Below are 22,274 nucleotides of genomic sequence, written 5' to 3' on the forward strand. Positions count from 1 at the left end.
TAGCGCTATCTGTATCACAGATGAATAAGTTAATGCGTGCATGCTAGGCTCAGCTATCTGTATCACAGATGAGTAAGTTAATGCCTGCATGCTAGCACTGGGCTATCTGTCTCCACTCCCACAGTTCAGGCTGGAGAATGGTGCCTCCCATAGTGGGACCCTCTCTCTTCACACTTCAGTTAGCACCATAAAGATGAGCCTCCCCTTACAGACTTGCCCACAGGCTAACATGGTCTAGACAATCCCCCGGGAAGACCCCTCCTCTCAGGGTGATTCTAGACTGTGCCAAATCAATGATTAACCACCACGGCACTCTGGTCTATTAGATAAACCCCAGCATTGTGGAGAATTCATTGCATCTGAGCTAATTAACATGAGTACCTTCCTTTGTTTTGCTGCTGAGAACACTTAGAATCTATTTTCTCACCAGTTTCAAGTGGGTAGTGTAGTGACATGTGGTGTGGGAGGTCCTTCTGTCTATGTGTTGCTTTTATTGGTTAATGAATAAAGAACTTCTTTGAGCCTATGGCAAGGGCAAAACAGAACTAGGCGCGCGGGGGGGGGGGGGGAACTAAGCTGAATGCTGGGAGAAAAAAGGGCAGAGTCAGAGAGGTGCCATGAAGCCCCTGCTGGAGACAGATGCTGTAACTTTAGCCAGTGAGCCACAGCCACATGGTGATACACAGATTAATAGAAATGGGTTAAATTAATATGTAAGAATTAGCCAATAAGAAACTAGAGTTAAAGCAACGATTTACTTAATACAGTTTCTGTGTGATTATTTCGGGTCTAAGCTAGCCAGGCAGCCGGGAACCAACAAGCAGCCTCCTTCCTACAGACGTGTTATTCATTAGTTTTACACTGTTGGAATTCTGTGCCCTGGCCAGCACCGCCTCATATGTTCTCCCTCTAGAACCCGGTGTCTGCCGCTCCACTCCACATCTCTGGGAGGCTGACGATGACCATGACTTCTTCTCTCCTTGGTTCTAAACGTCAGATCCAGAGCTTCGCACACCAGGGCAAGCTTGCGCTGACTATCTTAGCTGCCACCTAAATAAGATCACATAGTCTTGTTTTCCTGCATCCGGCACATCTCACTTTGCCAGCATTTCCTCCTTCTTGAAAGTCAAATGCTAGTCCCTTGTATGAACATACCACATTTTAAATCCATATATTTGCCATTGGAAGTTCAGGTTATATATAAAAAAAACCCAACATCTTTTTGAGATTAAAAATGATTAACAAATTTGGTATTGAAGGAATGTTTCTCAGTATCATAAATGACGTATATAATAACTACAGCTAGCAGTTTCTCCAATAATGAAAGACGAGTTTCTTTTTCTCTGAAAGTGATTCTATTCAGCACAGTATGGAGAGTCTTAGCCAGAGCAATTAGACAAGGAAAGGAAATAAAAAGCATCCGGATTGGAAAGAAGTAAAAATTTCTCTGCAGATGGCATGATCTTATATACAGAAAACACTAAGACTCTACCAGAAATGCTAGAATTAATAAGTGAACTCAGCATGCTTAATAAGGTCCCAAGCTCTCTCCAGACTGGAAACAGAATGCACGGGAGCTCGCGGCTGTGAGAAGAACATGACTGAAAACCCACTAGCAATATCAGTGTTGATGCTGAGACACCTGCCTGACTTTGGGTCTGTGTCTGTTTTGAGATGCGGTTCATTACGTACCCCAGGCTGACTTAACAAGGGCTTGGTGTCACTCAGGCTGGCCTTGAACTCACAGCAACCTCCCTGCCTCTGCTGGACAATGCCACGCCCAGCGCTGAGGATTACAGTAGACTTTGGGGAAACATTCAAACCACAGCATTTTTCTTTTTCTTTTGCTTTGAGACAAGGTCTCCCTCTGCAGCTCTGGTTGGCCAGGAATTCACAAAGTAAACCAGGCTGGCCTTGAACTCACAGCCTGCCTCCTGTCATGCGCATTTTTAAAAGGTCTTTAAAATTTGGTTAAAAGGTAGTCTGCTCTGTCCTTCACCCCGCGGCCCTGTGAAGCTGACTCCACTCTAGCTGATCCCTCCTTTGTCCCACAGTCCAGTAGAAGCACCCCACTCCAGCCTGCTGCTGCCGGGACCACAGGGTATCTTTCCCAACTCTCCACAGATGGGTGAGACGTCTACATTTCTCACCTAGTCCCCAGCTCATCGGCAAGTGTGGCAGAGAAGTGGCCACTCTCTTCCGTCCAGCCCTCACTGGTGGAAAGAATGGGCGGGTATCTGCTTCGGAAAGAGCACATTATAAAAATGGGGTTCGTTCTCAAATGAACAGTTTCATGCCAGGAAAGGTGAATGAATAGATAAACTGAGGCAATCCAGGTAACAGGACGAACCATAGCCATGAGAAGATTTGGGGGAGGCTGGAATGCACGGCACTATGTTCAGGAAGCCATGAAAAAGGCTCTGTACTGTGTAATTCTGGAAAAGGCAAAAACAAAACCATGGACACAGTGTCAAGATCAGTGGTTCCAGGGATTAGTGGGGACAGAGGGCGGCTGGTGTAGCACAGAGGAATTCAGGACACTGAAATTCTGTGTAACCATAATGGAAGACAGCATGCTTACCGAACCCACTAAATGCACAGCACCAAGCGTGTACCCCAAACTGCAGACCTGATTGTGAGGGTCATGTGAGCTGATGATTATAACTCATGAAGCGTGATCCTGGGGGGAGGGGCTGTATGGTTGTACATGTGGGAATGCATTTGTTATTGCTCCGTTTTAACCTCCAGCTGTGTATGGGACGAGAATGCCGGTGGCCTTGGCCTCTTAAGGAACTAGCTTTTTACTTGGAACTGGGAGTGGGGAATCCCATCTTCAAGGCCACACATTCAGTCCAATATATCCATCCGGGTCAGTGGGTCATGGCTACAGGGTCACAGGTCACAGTCACTCTGAGATTGAAATCTAGATTCTCTTAAATCAATTTATGTTCTGTTTGCTATATTTCCTTAGAACCTTGGAACCATTTCTATAGACTTCAAATGGTTATTTAATTTTATTTTTCTTTTTTGGTTTTTCGAGACAGGATTTCTCTGTAACTTTGGAGTCTGTCCTGGAACTAGCTCTTGTAGACCAGGCTGTCCTCAAACTCACAGAGATCCCCCTGCCTCTGCCTCCTGAGTGCTGGGATTAAAGATGTGCGTCACTACCGCCCGGCTAAAAATAACCTTCAACAGATGTTGGCCATTCACTAGAAAAAGGGACCACAGAGCCCTGTGGGCCGCACGCAGGAGGCACGCATGCCTTTACTTTCAACATCATTGATCTTCTCTACAAAAGGTTCTGCTTCACTCCTGGCTTTCCAGCTTCAGGTAGCTGTGAACAGATTGGGAAGGGCTGGGAGGAGGACCAGAAAGCTGGTACAAGGGGCATGCATGTGGGCAATCCTATCAAAGGGGCTAAAACGGCCAGTCTTAGACACATGGCCAATGAAGGTCATAAAGACCTAGCTACGTGTTCATTGAATACAGAATGTGTCTGATACAGGGTAAAGTATATGGATTAAAGCCAAGAGATAGTCTCTAGCAGGCTTGTTAAACAGTTGGCTTTGTGTCCCAGAAGTTTCCAGAATAGCATTTAAAAGCATGATAGACCCTTGTCTTTGTAGGGCTAACCTCACAGTAATAGAACCTTAGCTCCTATATTCACACCCATCCTAGACGAATCTGATAGAGACATTTGCTAATTAGAATTCCTCAAATAATTTCAGAAGTGTCTGCTCACATCCAACCTTAGCCTACAGCGAAAGCATTCCAGAGTGCCTGGAAGTTAATAATACTGAGAAGCAAGAGAACCAAAGATCCTTGGCCACGTGGCTATCAGCTCTTCCTTGAGGGGAAGCAAACAGAAGCAGCTGCTTTTCTCTCCTTGACTTTCAGCAGGGCTGATGTGGCTGGCCATGCCACTTAAAGAGTGGAGGAGGAGGACATGGCAACCAGTCGCACCAGGCCCCTGGCAATACTTGGGATTCCGAGGTCGCGCCAGCTTCCTGAACATGCCTAAGCCATTGTCTTTCCATTTCCAGGATGGGAGATAAACTACACTCTAAATATTTATTTTTCTTATCTCATGGATCCTAATAAAGGGATTTGGTTGAGGTGACATTTCAGATGAAATGCTAAATATAGAACAATTTCAATTTACACAGAGAGAAATCATTCATTGGGTGATTCTTTTCAAATTCAGGTCCTAAACACTAGGGGAAATGGATGCTTCTCACGTGTTGGCAGGGGTTCAGAACTCAGTCTTCCTCTGGAACCCCCATCTGTGGCAGTGCAGTGGCCCTTTCAATAAGGGAAGGAACCCCCAACACACCACATAGCAATGCTATCTGCTCGCTTCTCTTAATGTTAAAATACTTTGAAAAATGTCATTGGCAAAGTTTGACTAGACAGCAGCTACTTACCAAAAGGACATCCTTTAACCGATAGGATTTGACTGCAAACACAAAGAGAAAACCAGAAATTGCAACACACATGCAAATTATGCATACCTGCATACATACCGTTAGACACATGCAGAGATAATCACACAGCATACATGTAATTTGTGTGTCCATCACAATAGAGACAGAAGCACTCTTTAAGAGTCATGGATGTTCTCAGACTGTGGTGCTGGGATTGAACCTAGGCGAGCACATCACTGCCGAGCAGCATCTAAAGCCTGTTAAGGACTCTGACGAAAAGCAAGGTGACACTCTTGATGTGCCCTCTCTCCCATCTTAGTTTTATTAAACTGATTTACCCCTTTGTTTATTCTAAAGGTATCTTCCTTCTCTGAAAATGAGCTGGCCTTGCTTGTTCCTGGATGCTGCTGTTTCACAGAGGGAGGGGCAGATGCAGGAGGAGCCTGAAAATACAGTTGTCTGTTACTCTGGGAGCCTGCTGGGTAAGTCTTCCCCTTAACCACTGGCCAGGTAAGTAACCGAAGAACAATGACAAAGGATTAGACGTATCCCTGTGCCTTGTTATAAAACAAACAAACAAAACAAAACAAAAAGTAATAAAGAACAGTATACTTTCTAGAAATTGTTAAGATTGAAGTCAAATAAAGGTCTTGGAGAGAGCAGGGATACAAGGAACATACCTACACATAATTAGGGCAATATACAGCAAGCCAACAGCCAACATCAAACTAAATGGATTGGAAAAGAAGAAGTCAAATTCTCACTATTTGCTGATGATATGATACTTTACATAAGGGACCCCAAAAATTCTACCAAGGAACTTCTAAAACTCATAAACACCTTCAGTAATGTAGCAGGATACAAGATTAGCCCCCAAAAGTCAGTTGGCCTCCTGTACATAGATGATAAATGGGCTAAGAAAGAAATTTGATAAATATCACGCTTCACAATAGACACAAATAGCATAAAGTATCTCGGAGTAACTCTAACCAAACAAGTAGAAGACTTGTATGACAAGAACTTTAAATCTTTGAAGAAAGAAATTGAAAAAGACACCAGATAGTAGAAAGATCTCTTATGCTCTTGGGTAGACAGAATTAACATAGTAAAAATGGCGATCTTACCAAAAGCAATCTATAGATTCAACACAATGCCCATCAAAATCCCAGAAAAATTCTTCAAAGACCTTGAAAGAATGGTACTCAACTTCATATGGAAGGGCAAAACACCCAGTATAGCCCCCCCAAAAAATCCTGTACAGTAAAAGAATTTCTGGAGGCATCATAATCCCTGACTTCAAACTCTACTACAGAGCTACAGTACTGAAAACAGCCTGGTATTGGCATAAAAACAGACAGGAGGGCCAATGGAACCAAATTAAAGACCCAGATATTAATCCACACACCTATAAACAACTGATTTTTGACATAGAAGCAAAAAAATTATAAAATGGAAAAAAGAAAGCATATTTAACAAATGGTTGTTGGTGGGAATGCAAGCTGGTATAGCCCTTTGGATGTCAGTATGGCAGTTTCTCAGAAAAGTAGGAAATAACCTACCTCAAGACCCAGTAATACCACTTTTGGGTATATATCCAATGGACGCTCAATCGTGCCATAGGGACATGTGCTCAACTATATTCATACCAGCATTGTTTGTTATAGCCACAACCTGGAAACAACCTAAATGCTCCTCGACAGAAGGATGGATAAGGAAAATGTGGTACATTTACACAATGGAGAACTACAGAGCAGGGAAAAATAACAATATCTTAAAATTTGCGGGCAAATGGATGGATCTAGAAAGCATTATACTGAATGAGGTAACCCAGACCTAGAAAGGCAATTATCACATGTACTCACGCACAAGTGGCTTTTAGACATAAAGCAAAGAAAACCAGCCTACAAATCACAATCCCAGAGAACGTAGACAACAAGGAGGACCCTAAGAGAGACATACATGGATCTAATGTACATGGGAAATAGAAAAAGACAAGATCTCCTGAGTAAACTGGGGAGCATGGGGACCATGGGAGAGGGTTGAAGGGGAGGGGACAGTAAGGGAGGGGTGCAGAGAAGAGTTTATAGCTCAATAAAAACAATTTTAAAAAATTTTAAAAAAGATTGAGGTCACAGATATTTAGATAACATTATTATATGTTGGAAATTATATACTCCCCCCCCCAACATTTCATTTCAGCAAACTTTTAAATTACCCTGCTTAAAACTTTTGGTACATAAAGATATTTCAATATTTTATGTATTATTCATAAAGAAAATGAAGGGAAGAAGAGTGGATGCCTCATTTCTTGAGAGCCTTCTGACTAATACATAACAAAGATACACATACATTATATGTGGTAGAAACTGAATTAGCTAGCACTGGGATTATACAAAATTACCTCTATTAATAAGACTTCACTTTGTTAACAAAATATACTTAAAATAATTCTGAGTCCTATTAAAATTCTAAGAGTTAGTTTGAAATGGATATTTCATTCTAAAAACTGGCATCTTGGGCTTGGGAGATAGCTCAGTGGGTAAATGCTTACTGTGTAAGCTTGAAGCCTGGAGTCTGATGCCCAGCACTCACACGAATGCCAGTGGATATAGTGGACGGCCTGAATTCCCAGCACCTGGGAGGCAGAGACGACTTGCTCAGAGCAAGCTGGTTAGCCGTACTGGCCAATGCCAAGTGCTACCCAGGGAAACTGCTTCCAAGGTGAGTGTGATTAACCTCTGGCTTACATCAACCTCTGGCTTACATACACATTGCCACATGTGTACATGGAACCCCCCATTCATGTGCACACACACTCCCCACACGCCATGTGGACAATGCACCTACACACCCACACAGCCTCACACATGCACACCACACATATACAAACAGAATGAAAACACTGTCTTACAAAGTCTTAAGGCATAAATAACAAATTGCTCTTTGGGAATTAAACTAAGTAGGTTTGCCGTTAAGTATCCAGAGCACTGTGGTCTATGGTTCAGAGCCTGAGGTTGGCTGGTTTCACTTCCCACCTGATGGGTAAGTCCTGAGACAACTACAATGGGCTGAAGACATGACACGCACCGTCAGAAGATCAGTATTTTGAGCCTTCTCAGTTCCTAATCACGTATCTTGTCTGATCATAAAATAACTCTGGGCAGCACTAGTCTGTAATAAATCCAGCTGTTCGGACAGGAAGCTGGCTGCTGGGGACAGAACAGCTCAGGGCTGTCCTTTAGTGAGGTGGCTGCGGTGTAAGTTGAGACTCCCTTCCCATTTTCTGCACACACCCATTTAAGGCCGGTTCTCTCCATAACAAAACTTCTGTAAGATGTGTCCCGCAGACAGCAAACAGGAACGTCACTTCTCTCAAACTTTGCTAGTGACTGGCCATTTTGCTTACAGATAGTGATGCATGTAGCTACATTGCCTGTTTCCTGGTGACACCGCCCCATGACAGCTAACAAAAATGGTGAGCCAGAAGAGGAAAGAGGCCAGCCCACATGAAACGCTGCAGAAGTCAGAGAGCAATCACAGTCCCCACTGACTAGAGGTTTGTTGTACTTCAGATTGCCCGGCAGTGGGGCGCTATTTAAGCAGGGTTTCACTATTTCCCCAAGGCTGGCCTCATGGTCTTACGGTTCTTGTGCCCTGGTCTCCCAGCACTGAGGAATTCTGATGTCCACTGACTTCCAGCTTGAGCAATCATTTTTATAGTCTCTCATAACTGCACACAAGGTCTGTTTATTGATGTGGGAGTGTCATATATCAATCTGTTGATTTCATTGGCTGAGCAATAAAGAAACTGCTTGGCTTAGCTTAGAGCATAGATGGGAGGAGGAAACAGAATAGAATTCTGGGCAGAAGAGGAAGTGAGGTCAGACTCTGCTCTGCTTCTGGAGAGACCGGACAGCTCTGCTGGAGCAGAGAAGCCATGCTCAGCTCTCCTGGGTAGACGCGATAGCTCTGCTCTCTGAGGCACACGCGATGAAGATGGATGTAGGCTAGAATCTTCCCGGTAAGCGCACCTTGGGGTGCTTACACACATTATTAGAAATGGGCTAGTCCAGGTGCGAGAATTAGCCTGTAAGGGCTAGAGTTCATGGGCCAAGCAGTTCTTTAAATGAATACAGTTTGTGTGTTGTTATTTCGGGCATGAGCTAGCCAAGCGGCCGGGGTGTTGGGGACGCAGCCCCGCCGCTCCTATTTCAACAGATGGCGCCCAGACGTGTGGACAACTGAATCCACAGAAAGCCTGAAAAAGCTTGGGAAAGAGTAAAGCATGTTTTCTTGGTAGCAGCAGTTTCTCGGGTCTCCTCTGCTTGTTAGAAGCAAGCAAGCACTCTCATCTAAGAGAGGCTTCCTGACTCAGCTTCAGCTGCAAAACCCTGCAGCTCATTAAGAGGTCCTGCCACGAAACACTTAAACGGTGTTGGTGAAAAGCTGAACGCATGCTTTTCGGTTTTCAGCCGTAGCAGGAAAAAAGCTGTGCTGTTTAAAAATGCCGGCTTTCTGGGCCGTCCTGCCAGGGCAAACTCTGACTGAGGCAGGAGGGCCAACTACCGAGAGAGGACTTGACTGTTGTCTGTTGTAGCTCGCTGGCTGGCAGGGACCTTGAAACGCCATAGAATTGTGGCTATAAACATGGCTACAGCCTGTATCTCCGCCATGAGGCTGGAAAGCTAAGGAATGGACTGGATCTAGCTGGCAAAGCCACGGCTTTAATCCTACTCATATTGCTCAGTAATTTAAAGGCTCGTGTGGTCAGAAAAAGAGAGATATACAGTAAAGAGATTCAAAGACAAAGAAAATGTTTAAATGATTTACAGTGTGTTAAAAATATATGCAAGCTAAAAGTTAAAAGTTCTTAAAAAAAAATAAGAAAAAGAGAAGTTGTGTGTGGTAGTACACGCCTTTAATCCCAACACTTGGGAGGCAGAGGGAGATTGACCTCTGTGACTTCAAGGTGTGGTAGCACACGCCTTTAATCCCAGTGCCTAGAAGGCAGAGACAAACAGATCTCTGTGAGTTCAAGGTGTAGTAGCAAACACCTTTAATCCCAATGCCTGGGAGGCAGAGACAGGCGGATCTCTGAGAGTTCAAGGAGAGCCTGGTCTACAGAGTTATTCCAGGTCAAAGAGATACAGAGAATATAAAAGTAAAAATAAACGAAATAGAGGTTAAAATAAAGCGTACAAAGATGGAAAATACACAGAGAATCTTGATACTGTATACTATTATGCTCTCTTTGAATTGTTTGAATGCTGAGGAAGGAGCAACAGCTGCCAAAAGATATTTGTTTATAAATGCTGCTGAACTAATCCAACGTAGAGATTTTGATGCCTTGACTTTGAAATTTGGATCTAAGGACATGATACTTTGGAAAGGAGTTTCTTTTTTTGTTTTCACAGAGGATGAGACCCTGTTCATTTCTTCTATTCCGATATGGTATGATGGACCACGCCCTCCTGAACGGTTGCTGTGAATACCTTCAGAAAATTGCTTCGCTCAACTGCCAACTGAGATGAAACTAGCACACAGGTTATACCATGAAAGACCTAATTAACGACGCCCCCATTCAGCAGGAAGCAGTTTGGAGAGAAAAAACTGCGCCCATGTTCCCAAATATGGTTTATAAATGTTCTTTTACATTTAAAGGGGGATATGATATAGATATGAATAATTTGCATTAGTATAGATTTTGCTTTATTGATAGAGATTTAAGGTCAATTTTGAATGTATATAGGTTGTTAATGAATAATCATTAATAGTAGTTAAGCTTGTAGTTATGTTAGTTAAGATTTTCTAGATGTGCATAGATATATTTTAGATAGGCATTCTTCATATTTTTCAAAGATTATAGAATATGGCATTTTAAATGTTTTAATAACTTAGGACTTTTCATGACAATGAGACACTCTGCTCCTGGCAGCACCAATCTACTTCAAGAGGAAGATGGGCATCGAAGAGGATCCTTATGGAGTTTGATAGCCATTTGGGCAAGAAACTGCTCTTGCCTGGACTATTGCATAAACTGGACACAGAGAACCCGCAGAGAGAGGACTGCTGAACTTGCCTAAAGGTGAGATGATCTTTCGGGGTTCCTGATTCATGAAAGAGTCTGCAAGACATTCTTCAGGACAAGCAGATAGTGACTGCCTTTGAAATTTCCTGCTTTGTGGAAATGTCTGCTGGAAACTATGGGCCTGTAGGCCGAAGATGGATGCCCCAACGGTACAGAGGAACTTTGGGTGACTGTCCAGGCAGCGAGATGTCTCTGTCATTTCTAGAGCTTTGGATGTTAAGTTAAAGCCTTCTTTTTTTTTTTTTTTTTGTTTAAACAGAAAAAGGGGAAGTGATGTGGGAGTGTCATATATCAATCTGTTGATTTCATTGGTTAAGTTATAATAAACCAACTGCTTGGCCTCAGCTTGGAACATAGATGGGAGGAGTAAACAGAATAGAATTCTGGGCGGAAGAGGAAGTGAGGTCAGACTCTGCTCTGCTCCCGGAGAGACCCGACAGCTCTGCTGGAGCAGAGACGCCATGCTCAGCTCTCCCAGGCAGCTGCAACCCACGATGGACTTAGGCTAGAATCTTTCCGGTAAGCGCACCTTGGGGTGCTTACACACATCATTAGAAATGGGCTAGTCCAGGTGCGAGAATTAGCCTGTAAGGGCTAGAGTTCATGGGCCAAGCAGTTCTTTAAATGAATACAGTTTGTGTGTCGTTATTTCGGGCGTGAGCTAGCCAAGCGGCTGGGGTGTTGGGGACGCAGCCCCGCCGCTCTTTATTTCAACAGTTTATGAATGTGCATATGTGCATGCATGTTTGGTTTGCAAAGTATGCTATTTCTATGCATTCTGTTTTTGTTTTGTTTTTCGAGACAGGGTTTCTTTGTTGCTTTGAAGCTTATCCTGGAGCCAGCTCTTGTAGACCAGGCTGGCCTTGAACTCACAGAGACCGGCTTGCCTCTTCCTCCCGAGAGCTGGGATTAAAGGCGTGTGCCACCACCGCCTGGCTTTTCTGCATTCTGAAGCATGTTGTTGGGATAATGTGAACACAGGCACATATCCAGTTATTTTAAAGGCTGTCGTAGTCCCCTGAATGGGCAAGCTGTGGCTTACTTAGTACTTCACTGCTGATGGCCATCTAGGCTGATTACATTTTTTTTTTTTACACGCTAACATGTCTGTGTATGTACACAAGCATTCTACTGAATCAATTTCTACAGGAGAATTACTGTACCATTCTGGCTGAGACAGAAGGATCCTTGAGTTTTAGGTTGCACTGGGTTCCATAGTAGACCCTATCTCTAAAAGAAAAGTATTCAGCTTTGCTGGTGGTCACAGCAACATAAAGAGACAACATCTTGTGATCAATTTTGACAGGACAGGGTTGGAGAGCTTGAGGACCCACTGGTCCTCACGCACGTGGCCAGTCCTGGTGTAACCAGTGGGACCTCTGGATGTGCGGCCTGGCACTTCCCCACAGATTTCTGTGGGAATAGATCACTCACTGTTCAAATGCGGCTGCTGAGTCTGGGTGTCCTTGTGTCTGGTTAAGGTAAATGCAGATGCTGAGTCTGTCTGGGTGTCCCTGTGTCTGGTTAAGGTAAAGAGCCATTTTGTTATCAACAAGCTCGCTAAGCAGCCAACAGAATCGGCACATCTTAACTCCTGAGGGAACATCATTTCATTCCGGCAAATTCCTCACAATCGCATACTAATGTCCCCTGATAATTTCCTAAACTGGTATTCACAATTTAATAATTCACAATATTAATTCTCTGTCTCTCCTGTTTTGAGTTTTCTTTGATGTTATGGCTTACATGAGAATGTCCCTGATAGGCTCAGACACTTGAGCACTTGGTCTCCAAGCTGGTGGCAGTTTGGGGAGGTTGTAGGACATTTGAGAGGCACAAGCTTGCTGGAGGAAGTGTGTCTTGCCTTCCTTCCTGTCTGCTTTTTCTGCCTTGTGTTTGTGAATTAGAGTGCTGGCTCTCAGCTTTCTGCTCTGGCTGCTATGCCTCCTAGCCAGGATGGACTCTTATCCCCAAGGAACCATAATCCCAAATAAACCCTTCCTTCTGCTAGTTGTCCAGGTCATGGTGTTTTACTAATGCAACAGAACAGTAACACTACACTTGACTTCTCATTTCTGCTCACTGTGTTACACAGATACTTACAATGGTCACACGCACCAATCTTCGCAATCATTGCTTTTGTGTCTCAGTAATTTTTAGCAATGTCATCTCCATCCTAGTCTTCATCTTCTGCCCTCTTGGTAATTTCTTTGAAGTCATTAATTCCTTTCAAATTCACAGCTTAGGTAGAGCCCAAACTCCTCCCCAGCATCAAGTAGTGACTAGATAGCTCCCTCTTTCTCAGTTCAGCTGCATAAAAATCTGCCACTATAACTGTCTTATTAAATATTTGCTTACAGTGGATGGAGACATTGCTCAGTGGTTAGGAGCACCAGTTGCTTTTCTCCAGGATGTGGTTTTGGTTCATATCAACTATATGGCAGCTCACACTTGCCTGCAACCACAGTTCCAGGGAACCAGGAACCCTCTGCTGGTCTTTTGTAGGCACAGCATACACACAGTATGCATCATCATATAGGCACAACACTCAAACACATAATAAAAACTCAAATATTTGCTTTTAGTTTTTTTTTTTAACTTAGTATTATCTTCTTTATAACCTAAGGGTTCAAATAAATCACATCTTACAGGCTTTTGACTTTTTCTGCATGTGTCTGTGCAGACACCCACCTGTGCCTGTGTCTGGAGGGTAGAGAAGTGTTGGATATGGTGGTTTATTTATATAAGAATGGTCCCCAAAGACTCACATATTTGAATGCTTAGTCATCAGGGAGCAGCACTACTTGAGAAGGATTAGGAGGTGTGGCCTTGCTGGAGGAAGTGTGTCACAGGAGGTGGGGTTTGAGGTTTCAGATGCCCAAGTCAGGCTCAGTGCCTGTCTCTTCCTGCTGCCTGGCTACTTCTCCAGCACCATGTCTGCTTTCATGCGGCCATGCTCTCCTCCGTGACAATAATGGACTAAATCTTTCAAACTGTGAGCCAGCCCCAATGCGCTTTCCCTCATAAGACCTGCTGTGATCATGGTGTCTCTTCACAGCAACAGAACACCAACACATCAGGTACTTCCTGAACTGCTCCCCACTTTACTTACTGAGGCATGGTCCCCTGACCTAACACAGCTCAATTCGGCTACTTTAGCCACTTGTCCAATGGATCCTCCATCTCTGCCTCTAGGATTATAGGCAGGTCACCATGCAGGAAACAATTCCTGGTTAAGAGAATGGACTCTTAAACCTGGATAAAGACTTACATTCCAGCTGGGCTGGTCCAACCACTCTGACTAAGGGACCACCCCCAGGAAGGCGGCTCGTTAAGCCATGCTAGAGTTGGACAGAATAATTAGGTCTTTAAGGAGATGTTGTACTTTTCCCTTCCCAGAATCCCTGCCTCTAATGCTACTGCTACGAAAAGGTCAAAAGTCTGCCTGCTCCAAAAGCCTCTGAATTATCCAGAAATGGCTGCTGCTTCCTTTCCTTTCTAAGTGTGCCTTCCCTTTCCCCAACATGTCCTTCCCTCCATGCGGCTACTTGTCCACCACGTCTCCACCTTCCATGCGAGCTGCAGTGGCTTCTTCCTTCTCCTCTTCATCCTTCTCCTCCAGGAAGCTGCTGAGATTCAGTGTCTGCCCTGGGGTTTCTCTCCCAAACTCTAAGACAACTGCCCTTGGGCTTCCATCTGAGTCCATCATAAATTGATGGAAGTAAGAACTCGAGAGAAGTTCCTGATTTCCCCCACTGTCCACACCAGCTCAGCTGCTATGTGAGGGTGGAGACCCAAACTCCACGAAGCTTTATCCACAAAGCTATTTCTCCAGCCCAGCTTACAAGTTTCTAAGTAGTATAATTAGTGATATACTTAAAACACTTAGCACATTAAAGAGAAACACAACTTTAGAGAGAAAATATTTAATTTATTTCATGAAAAAAAAAAGTACAAAGCTTTGTAAAAGAGGTTTAGGTTTCCATGTACAGTAGAATACTCCCACTTCCCAGGACCTCAGGAACCACATTTCTTTTGAGTTGATGAAGGCCACCAAGCTCTCATTCCATCTAACCACATACTTTAAAAATCCACTCAAGAGTTTGGTCTACAAATAAATGTAAAATACAGTTGCATAAAAATATATTAATCAATCTCTATTAAACACTTAAAAAATGCACAGCAGGTAAATTCTTTTAGACCAAAGCATGTCTAGAATAGCAGTATCTGAACTTGCACTGTTAAGGCATGAAGTCACACGGCAGACCATCTCTAGTGTCACACAGGAAACCACAAAATGGAGCCACCCGAGATGGGGAAGTCTCTAATGTGACATGTCTAGGAAGCATTCCTTACAGGACAGATAGACAGATGGACATCTTGATTACACAGCAAGCATGAAGTACTAACAGTAACAGTGTCTGCTCTAGCTCTCCATGCACTCCTACAGAGGGACTGAAAACTGCACCATCCGCCCATGTACAGTTAGGATGCTTTGCTTCACAGCGGACAGGTAAACCTCAAGTCACACAGGGTCCTGGACCCCTGTCTTTGAAAAATAAGACATTACTAGAGATTCTAGAAAAATAACCATCACAACAACATTTCCCCATTCACAGCTTTGTGGAACGCTGGCTCCTCAAAGGCTCCAGAAACTCCAGCTACTTCAGAGGGAGAAGTCAAGGACTTCAAGAGGGGTGCTGGCTTAGGTTTCTGCAGGTAAACGGCAATGATGACATCACAGGCATGCATCAACAAGACATTCCAACTCTATGCAAACAAAAACCATTCATGTTCCTGGTGGAACTGAAAAGAAAGATAACTGATTTTTAAAAGAAAGGATGATTCAGTGGCCATGTTAGGGACTTGTGTTTTTTCCCCCTTAGGTTTTATTTATCTCAATTTATTTTCTCATGAAACTAGGTACAGAATAACAATTCCCTTTGAACTGCCCATATCTCAGAGGATCTTGACCCTCGTTTTCAAGTGGAAAGCTGTAATTAAGCATCCCAAGAGGACCAACGGCTTGTCTACACTTAACAGCTTCAGATTATATAAAAGCAGTTTTGCTCAAGACCATTTCTTAGGCAGGGCAGACAGAACACTTGTGGCACAGGGCTGCTGGCTTAGTGTTCACTTCTAACCTAAAGCTGATGTGCACACGGGGGAAGTGCTCTTGAAAATGCTGGCAGCCCTTTCCTTTGGGTGAGAAGGCTGTCAACAGCAGTGTCCACAGGCACACGGGAGTGACGTGCCAGGGGAGGAGAGCACACACCAAGAATGAGTAACTACACCCAGGCTCGCATTCCACAAGTGTCTAGGGTTTGAGCTTTTCACCTCTCACCTCTGACAATGATTAAACCAAAGCTGCAGCAGGAGAGCTCGTCCTATGTGTCTCCCAGCCCATGTGCTCGCTCTTACAGCCATCTCTGCCACAAGTCAGCACACAGGAGCCGAGGTTTATTAGCCATAGAATGCCGTGTGGCTCAAATCCCAAAGCCTGTAACTTTTACGACCATTCTTTCTATTACCTGCTGCACAGAAACGGGAGCAAAGCACACTTCATTAAGGTCAGGGTGAAACCAGTGGCTTGTGAGTGCCAATTCTTCATTCAGGCTATGGGACACAGGTGGAAAAAGCAACTGGTGATCGGCACTGTGTCTACCTTAAGGTAAGTGACCAGGATGGTCAGGCACGGACACCAGGAATGACCCTCACGACACAGGCAGAGCATGCTTACTGCACACAGCCTACCTCACTACCGTGTGACTTAACTCCACCCTGGGATGCCCGTCAGGAACCAGCACTGGCTTGCAGTGCTAAGCTGACGTCAGGAACAACTTCTGAATCACCAGGATGTCCGCCTGCACAGGACCATTAAGGATGGAGGAAGGCAGAGGACTTCACACTTCTACACCTCACCTCTCAGGACCGCGCCAGCCCTGTTCTTTGGGATGAGGCCACTCGGACAGTCCTGACTGCTATTTCTGTACACACACCTGCCGAGAAGAACTGAGGATAATGGCTGGAATCAGGGGCACAGACAATCCTCTGGGAAATAACAATTATATATACTATTCCAAGGCCCAGGCAGTTAAGAGTCTATGAAAAGCTACGTAATTTAAATGGCATTATTTGAATTTCAAAAACAATCACTCCTAGGGCTCCTGGAATTCTCCAGATTGATAAGTTACTACATAAAGGCACGAAATATGTGAACCATGCATGTCTAAGAGACAACACGGCAGGCAGCGGGCAGATAACTGTCCAGGCTCTGCCACTTCCTCAGCGTCTGGTTGGGGTTTACCCGTCCTCCACTGCGAGGCTGTGCTGAGGACACAGTCAACACAAAGCACTCGGGGAAGCACCAGCAGATGGCAAGAACTCAATGACTGTGACTCCCCTGCCCCGTCTTAAAAGCCTGAGGCGGTGGGCGCAGAATTACTCCTCCACTCCCCATCTGTGAGAGCCCCACCAGTCACACAGCCATCAAGGACACTCATCACCCACCCACACCCCTGTACTCGGCCCTGTTCTAGGCCCTGGACTTTATCCCAGGAGCTTCCTGACCTGCAGATGGGCTACCACCACGCCAAAGCAGTACCTGTCTCCACGTGGCTCACACCTATCTATCTAGTCGGTATGTTGTACTGAAGCCTACCCCAGGAAATGAATGTGAAAGCACTTTGAAGATCCAGAGAACAGCATCCCAGCGAGAGACAGCACCCTCCCGGGACATTCCGGTTACAATCTCAGGATGCTTGTACAAACTGTAAGAGTGTGGTGAGGTTTCCAGCTATGTCTGGATTCTCTATGGAATGGATTCACTGGTTAAAGTCCCAGAAGATCTTTTCAAACCCTTCACTATGGGGGTCCTTCTTTATGAACACAAGGTGGTGAAAGAGTAACACACCCACCATTAAGTGCCCTTTTTCTTCTTGAGCCCAGATTCTACCGGGTATACTAACATGTCAGACGGAGAAGAAATATTTTGCTTTAGAAACTGGAGTTGTGAAAAAAATGTCAAGCACATGTCTGCGGCCATAAATTATTGTCATTATTAGTAACAAAACTGATAAGTAGCAGTTCATAAATTACTCCGTGCTAAATGCCGTGTGAACATTTCACTGAATCCTGGCAGCGAGCCCAGGAGCCCTGCTTTACGGGGTCAGACTGCCACAGAGTCCATGCTCTGGCCACCACACTGTGCCACACCACAAACACCACGACTACTCCTTCCTCACCAACTCACTTTAAAGGGAACTGGTAAATCTGGTAAATGAAAGAACTCTAAACTAGATCCCGTCTTTGGTAATGGAAGTGGCTTTAGAAAAGCTATTACATTAGTGCTTTCTGTCCAGATTTATCTTTAAAGAGATTAGATCTTTCTAAAGTGCTGATCATTGAAAGATAGAGAAGCAGAATGAAAATAAACACCAAGAGTTTGCTCGTTTATGAGCATTAATGATGCAGTCTTCCTGCAGATATTTTTGTCCACTACAAAACTTCACTCCCATGATTGTTTTCTCCCTCTGACGATTGAACCCAGGGTCTCTACACAAGGCAAAGAAACGATCTCCCGCTGAGTTACAACACTGTCCTGCCCACGGCAGCAGGTAAGCTCAAGCCTCTTCAGCTGATAGACAAGAACGAGCAGTCAGTTCTGAATCTGTGGCAAAATTGTAGTCACACATTCTCATTACGGTCCCCAAATTCCCAACCTTGCAAAAAGTAGGCCAACATCCTTATGTCAGCAGCAGGAGCCCCAGAGCAGACAGGCTGTAAGTCAAACAGCTCACAGAGAAAACAGAAGGCTGCTGCAGGCCCTCAAGTTTTGAAACTTTCCAGTGTTTCCTTATGTGATATTATGTCAGCCATGAGTCTAGGAAGCTACGTGCACTGTTCAGTGTGAGTTTTCTAAACCTATACTAACTACTCCTGATAACACTGCAGCGTCAACAGGAGTGGAGAGAGGCAGGTTGAGGATGAGGAGTCACACTGTGAACTGTGTACTCGGAAGACCAGGGAGCCACTGAGCACTAAACTAACATTCTGCCCAGACAAAAGAAAACCAAGGGATTCTAAAGAGGATCTGGGGAATTTTTAAGGTACAGAAACTACAGAATACACACTTGTATTTTTAGAGTGAAAGCTGTGTAACCCTTATTTCTACATTAGTTAAACCGTGTATACTCTGTTCTAGAGAGTGATGCTGTGTATGTCCTCAATCAGGAACAGTTGAGCCAAACTATTCATCCTGCCCAACTGGAAAAGAGAAACACAACAAACCCAACAAAGAGGAGGAAATACAGGAGGGTGCTGTCCTCAGCCCATGGGCTACAGACATAGTTACAGACCCTTTGTTGTGGCCGCTCTGCTGCAAAGGTCTCCCAAGCAATCGCGTGCAGCTCTGACCAAGATCTCTGCCCCTTTCCATTTGCATTTCTCTCAAAAAGCAGCTTCTATATGTTCTTACTCCAGAGAACTTTTAGCTAACTCAATAATAAAACAAGCAAATTTTACCCGTGAAAACTACTTCAAAAATCAACCAATATATGTGTAGAATGATACTTAAATAATTACATTTCATATCTAGTTCTTTTGGGGAAAAGGAGGGCATGGTATGCCAGACTGTCTACAGATACTTACTGAATTTATAGATGCTTCTGAAATCTTATAATATGAATAAATAAAATATATGCCAAGTCAGTTTTAAAAAACAAATGGGCTTTTAAACCATTATGATGATATTCTATGATAATTACAGCAACAATGAGAATCACTCCCCATATTCTATCTCAGTCATGTTTCTTAGGAGGCTAAAGAACTCAAATACAAAAGCAGTGTGAGCAAACCACTGCTTCAGCACTAACACTTTTTAAATCAAAGCATGAAAGGATAATTATACCCGTCAGCTGCACTGAAATACTTTACACTGATCACATCAATTTAAAGGTTTACATGTGATTTTTTCAAAATATCAGAATTAATGATCATAATTTAAATTCTAAATATGGGAACCAAAATAGTAACAAAAATCCCAAATCCAATAAATCTGTATTTAACTCTTAAAACTGAAATGTAAATTCCCCAAACAATATAATACTTATATCAAGTTACACCATCACAATAAGCTATCATGCGAAGGAATATGGCCTGAATCCCACCTCAAGTGTCAGCACGTCTCTGGGGATCTAGGCATTGTCTGCTAGGCATATATTCATTAAAAAAATAGTTAAGAATAGGTCTGCATGTTCTCAGGAATTCTTTCTTTTTTCTGTATAAAGTTATAAGGCATTAATAATGGCATGTTAAAGCAAATAATTTATAATAAAAATAGATTAATACCTCAGATGAGAAAACACAGAAGAGATAGTGAGTAGCCCTCTGTACTCTCTGGGGTCTACTGAGCACAGCTTTTGTTCTGGCTTCAGACAGACCGGAGTCACTAAGTAGAGGTGACTCAATAAAGGCGCATGGCTTAGGTCTGTCCCGTGACTATGACCGCCACCGATGAAGGCAGAGAGGTTATTTAAAACACCCAGTGCTATTAGAAGTAACTGCACAACACAGTATTCTCTACTATGGCATGGACTGTAGCCTCGTGCCAAGAACAGCAAAGCTAACGCTACCATGGTTTAAACGATGCCCGATGACTTGGCTAGTACACAGCTAAAATGAAGCCATTTGTTTAGAATTAAAATGTTAATAAGGAGAGAAACTTTATTTTGGGATCAGTTGTTACAACTAAGCAATGGACTTTTAATGCTTTTTTTCCTAAATGGCAGGTAGGGGATGGATGGGGCTGACTCCTAGAATACATGTGTGAGCTCTACAGGAGCTCCACAGCCTGGCTGGGTGTCAGTTATCTGCAAAGGCTGCCTGAACAAGATCCCCTTCATCATACAAGCACTGCTGTCTGCACTGCAGTAGTAGAGAAACACGCTGACAGACAGCACAGCCTCCAGTGACAAGCAATCGGTAGGAATCCGCAGGGCAATTGTGGGTTGACTGGAAATACTCTCTATGTCTCCAGACGGGGCCTGCTCCTGAAGAAGCCACTCATTGCCTAGAAAACAGGAGAGAGTATCATTCAGACTACAGAAGACACAAGAGGTCAGTATAGCTCTGGGCCTCACCCATGTGAGAACCAGTGGTCAGACCTCAAGTCACCTAAATGCTGGGTGTAGGTGACACCTACCTGCAATCCCAGAGGACAGGGGTAGGGACAAGGCATCCCGGAACAAGCCGGCTGGCCAGACTACTCAGAACAGTGAGCTCGGGCTTAGGGGCAGACTCTTCCTCAACACTTTAGGTGCAGAGATGTCAGAAAGACATGTGGCAGTTAACTACCTGCACACAAAAACGTGCATGTACACACACATACACACACACACACACACGTAATCACACCGTGTAACACACTCACACACGAAATATACATACATTTGAAAAGATAAAAGTAGGAAAATAGAAAATTCTAAGAAAAGTGTCTCTTAATCAGCAAGTATTTACTACAAGTCTGTGAATGCTGGCACTTTGGTCTGTGGAAATGACACGCGGGCGTGAGACATAATGACCCCCACGAGAAGTTCTGTGAAATCTATAACACAACTGATCTCTCCTGGAATGAAACTGAGAACTGCAGCTATGGCTCCTTAGCTCCTCACCCCTGCTCAGAGTACATCTATCACTGAATACCAAGCACAGGGACAGTGAGACAGCTGATCATTTTCACCCAAAGGGAAAACCTCCAGGGGCAGTCTAAAAACTACAGAATGAACTTCTGAGAGTACAAATGCACACAACTCTGCAGTGACTTCTAAATCCAGACAAGACAGTAAAAAACTATTTTAACATTAAAATCCAGAAATTAAGACATCAACTATTTCTTTGTGTATTTTTCATATTTATCACATTTGTGACTTATAAAGACGTAAGATGCAGGTAGTTCTTTAAAACATTCACATATTCTAGCCACTTTAACTATTTCTCAAGAACCAGCCCCAAGAGAAACTATCTTCTATCCCTATGTGAAGACATGGCTCTATAATACTTTCGGAATCTTTGAATTACTAGGATTCTTGCCTAAAAGCTTATTTGCTCTATATAGTAAAAATAGAGACAATATTGCAGACAAGTAATAAAACATCTAAGCATTTGACCCCTCCAGTTTAATGCCATCTTCATTGTATATGACAATGATTCAGAATTCAACTATTTGAAAGTTTAAGAATGCAGCATTAAAAAGGTTAATTGTTGTCAGGTCGTGGTGGCACATGGCTTTAATCCCAGCACTGGGAGGCAGAGGCAGGCGAATCTGAGGCTGTCCTGGTCTACAGAGCGAGTTCCAGGATGGCCAGGGCTATACAGAGAAACCCCTCTTGAAAAGCCAAAAGAAAACAAAAACATAAACAAACCAAACAAAAAAAACAAAGACAAAACAAAACAATATCTTACTTTAAAAAAATGCTGGTCTCTAATTACACAGAGAAATTAAATATGTGATCTGTGATTCCCCAATTGCTGGGGTGCTTTGCTATGTATAGACACAGGCAGAATAGCTATACCCTTCCTAGACTTCCTGGAGCCCGGAGAGGGGATGTGCTGTGCCCAGGGTTTGTAGTTTGCCCCCAAAGCTAGGCTACATGTACAGCCTTCTTTCTTGTGGGGATCAGAGGAGGCGGTTCCCACAGGCTCGGGGAGCCACCTCGGGGCCAGTCCAGACTGTAACCAGCAGGCCACCTGCAGATCCCCTTGGC

The 22,274-nt window shown here is 43.8% G+C and overlaps 1 protein-coding gene across 1 annotated transcript in view; it reads right to left on the reverse strand.

Moving 5' to 3' along the window:
- Positions 1-14,422: 14,422 nt before the first annotated feature.
- Nhlrc2 (NHL repeat containing 2) overlaps positions 14,423-22,274 on the reverse strand; it is a 45,176-nt gene continuing 37,324 nt past the window's right edge. Inside the window, exon 11 of the mRNA XM_050144780.1 lies at positions 14,423-20,581. Within this exon, the coding sequence (XP_050000737.1) occupies positions 20,325-20,581 (257 nt within the window). The 3' untranslated portion in view covers positions 14,423-20,324. The remainder of the gene's footprint in view (positions 20,582-22,274) is intronic.

This window comes from Alexandromys fortis, unplaced genomic scaffold (genome assembly GCF_014885135.2).
Source record: "Alexandromys fortis isolate MF-2015 unplaced genomic scaffold, M_Fortis_MF-2015_v1.1 scaffold_16, whole genome shotgun sequence".
Classification (NCBI taxonomy): Eukaryota; Metazoa; Chordata; class Mammalia; order Rodentia; family Cricetidae; genus Alexandromys; species Alexandromys fortis.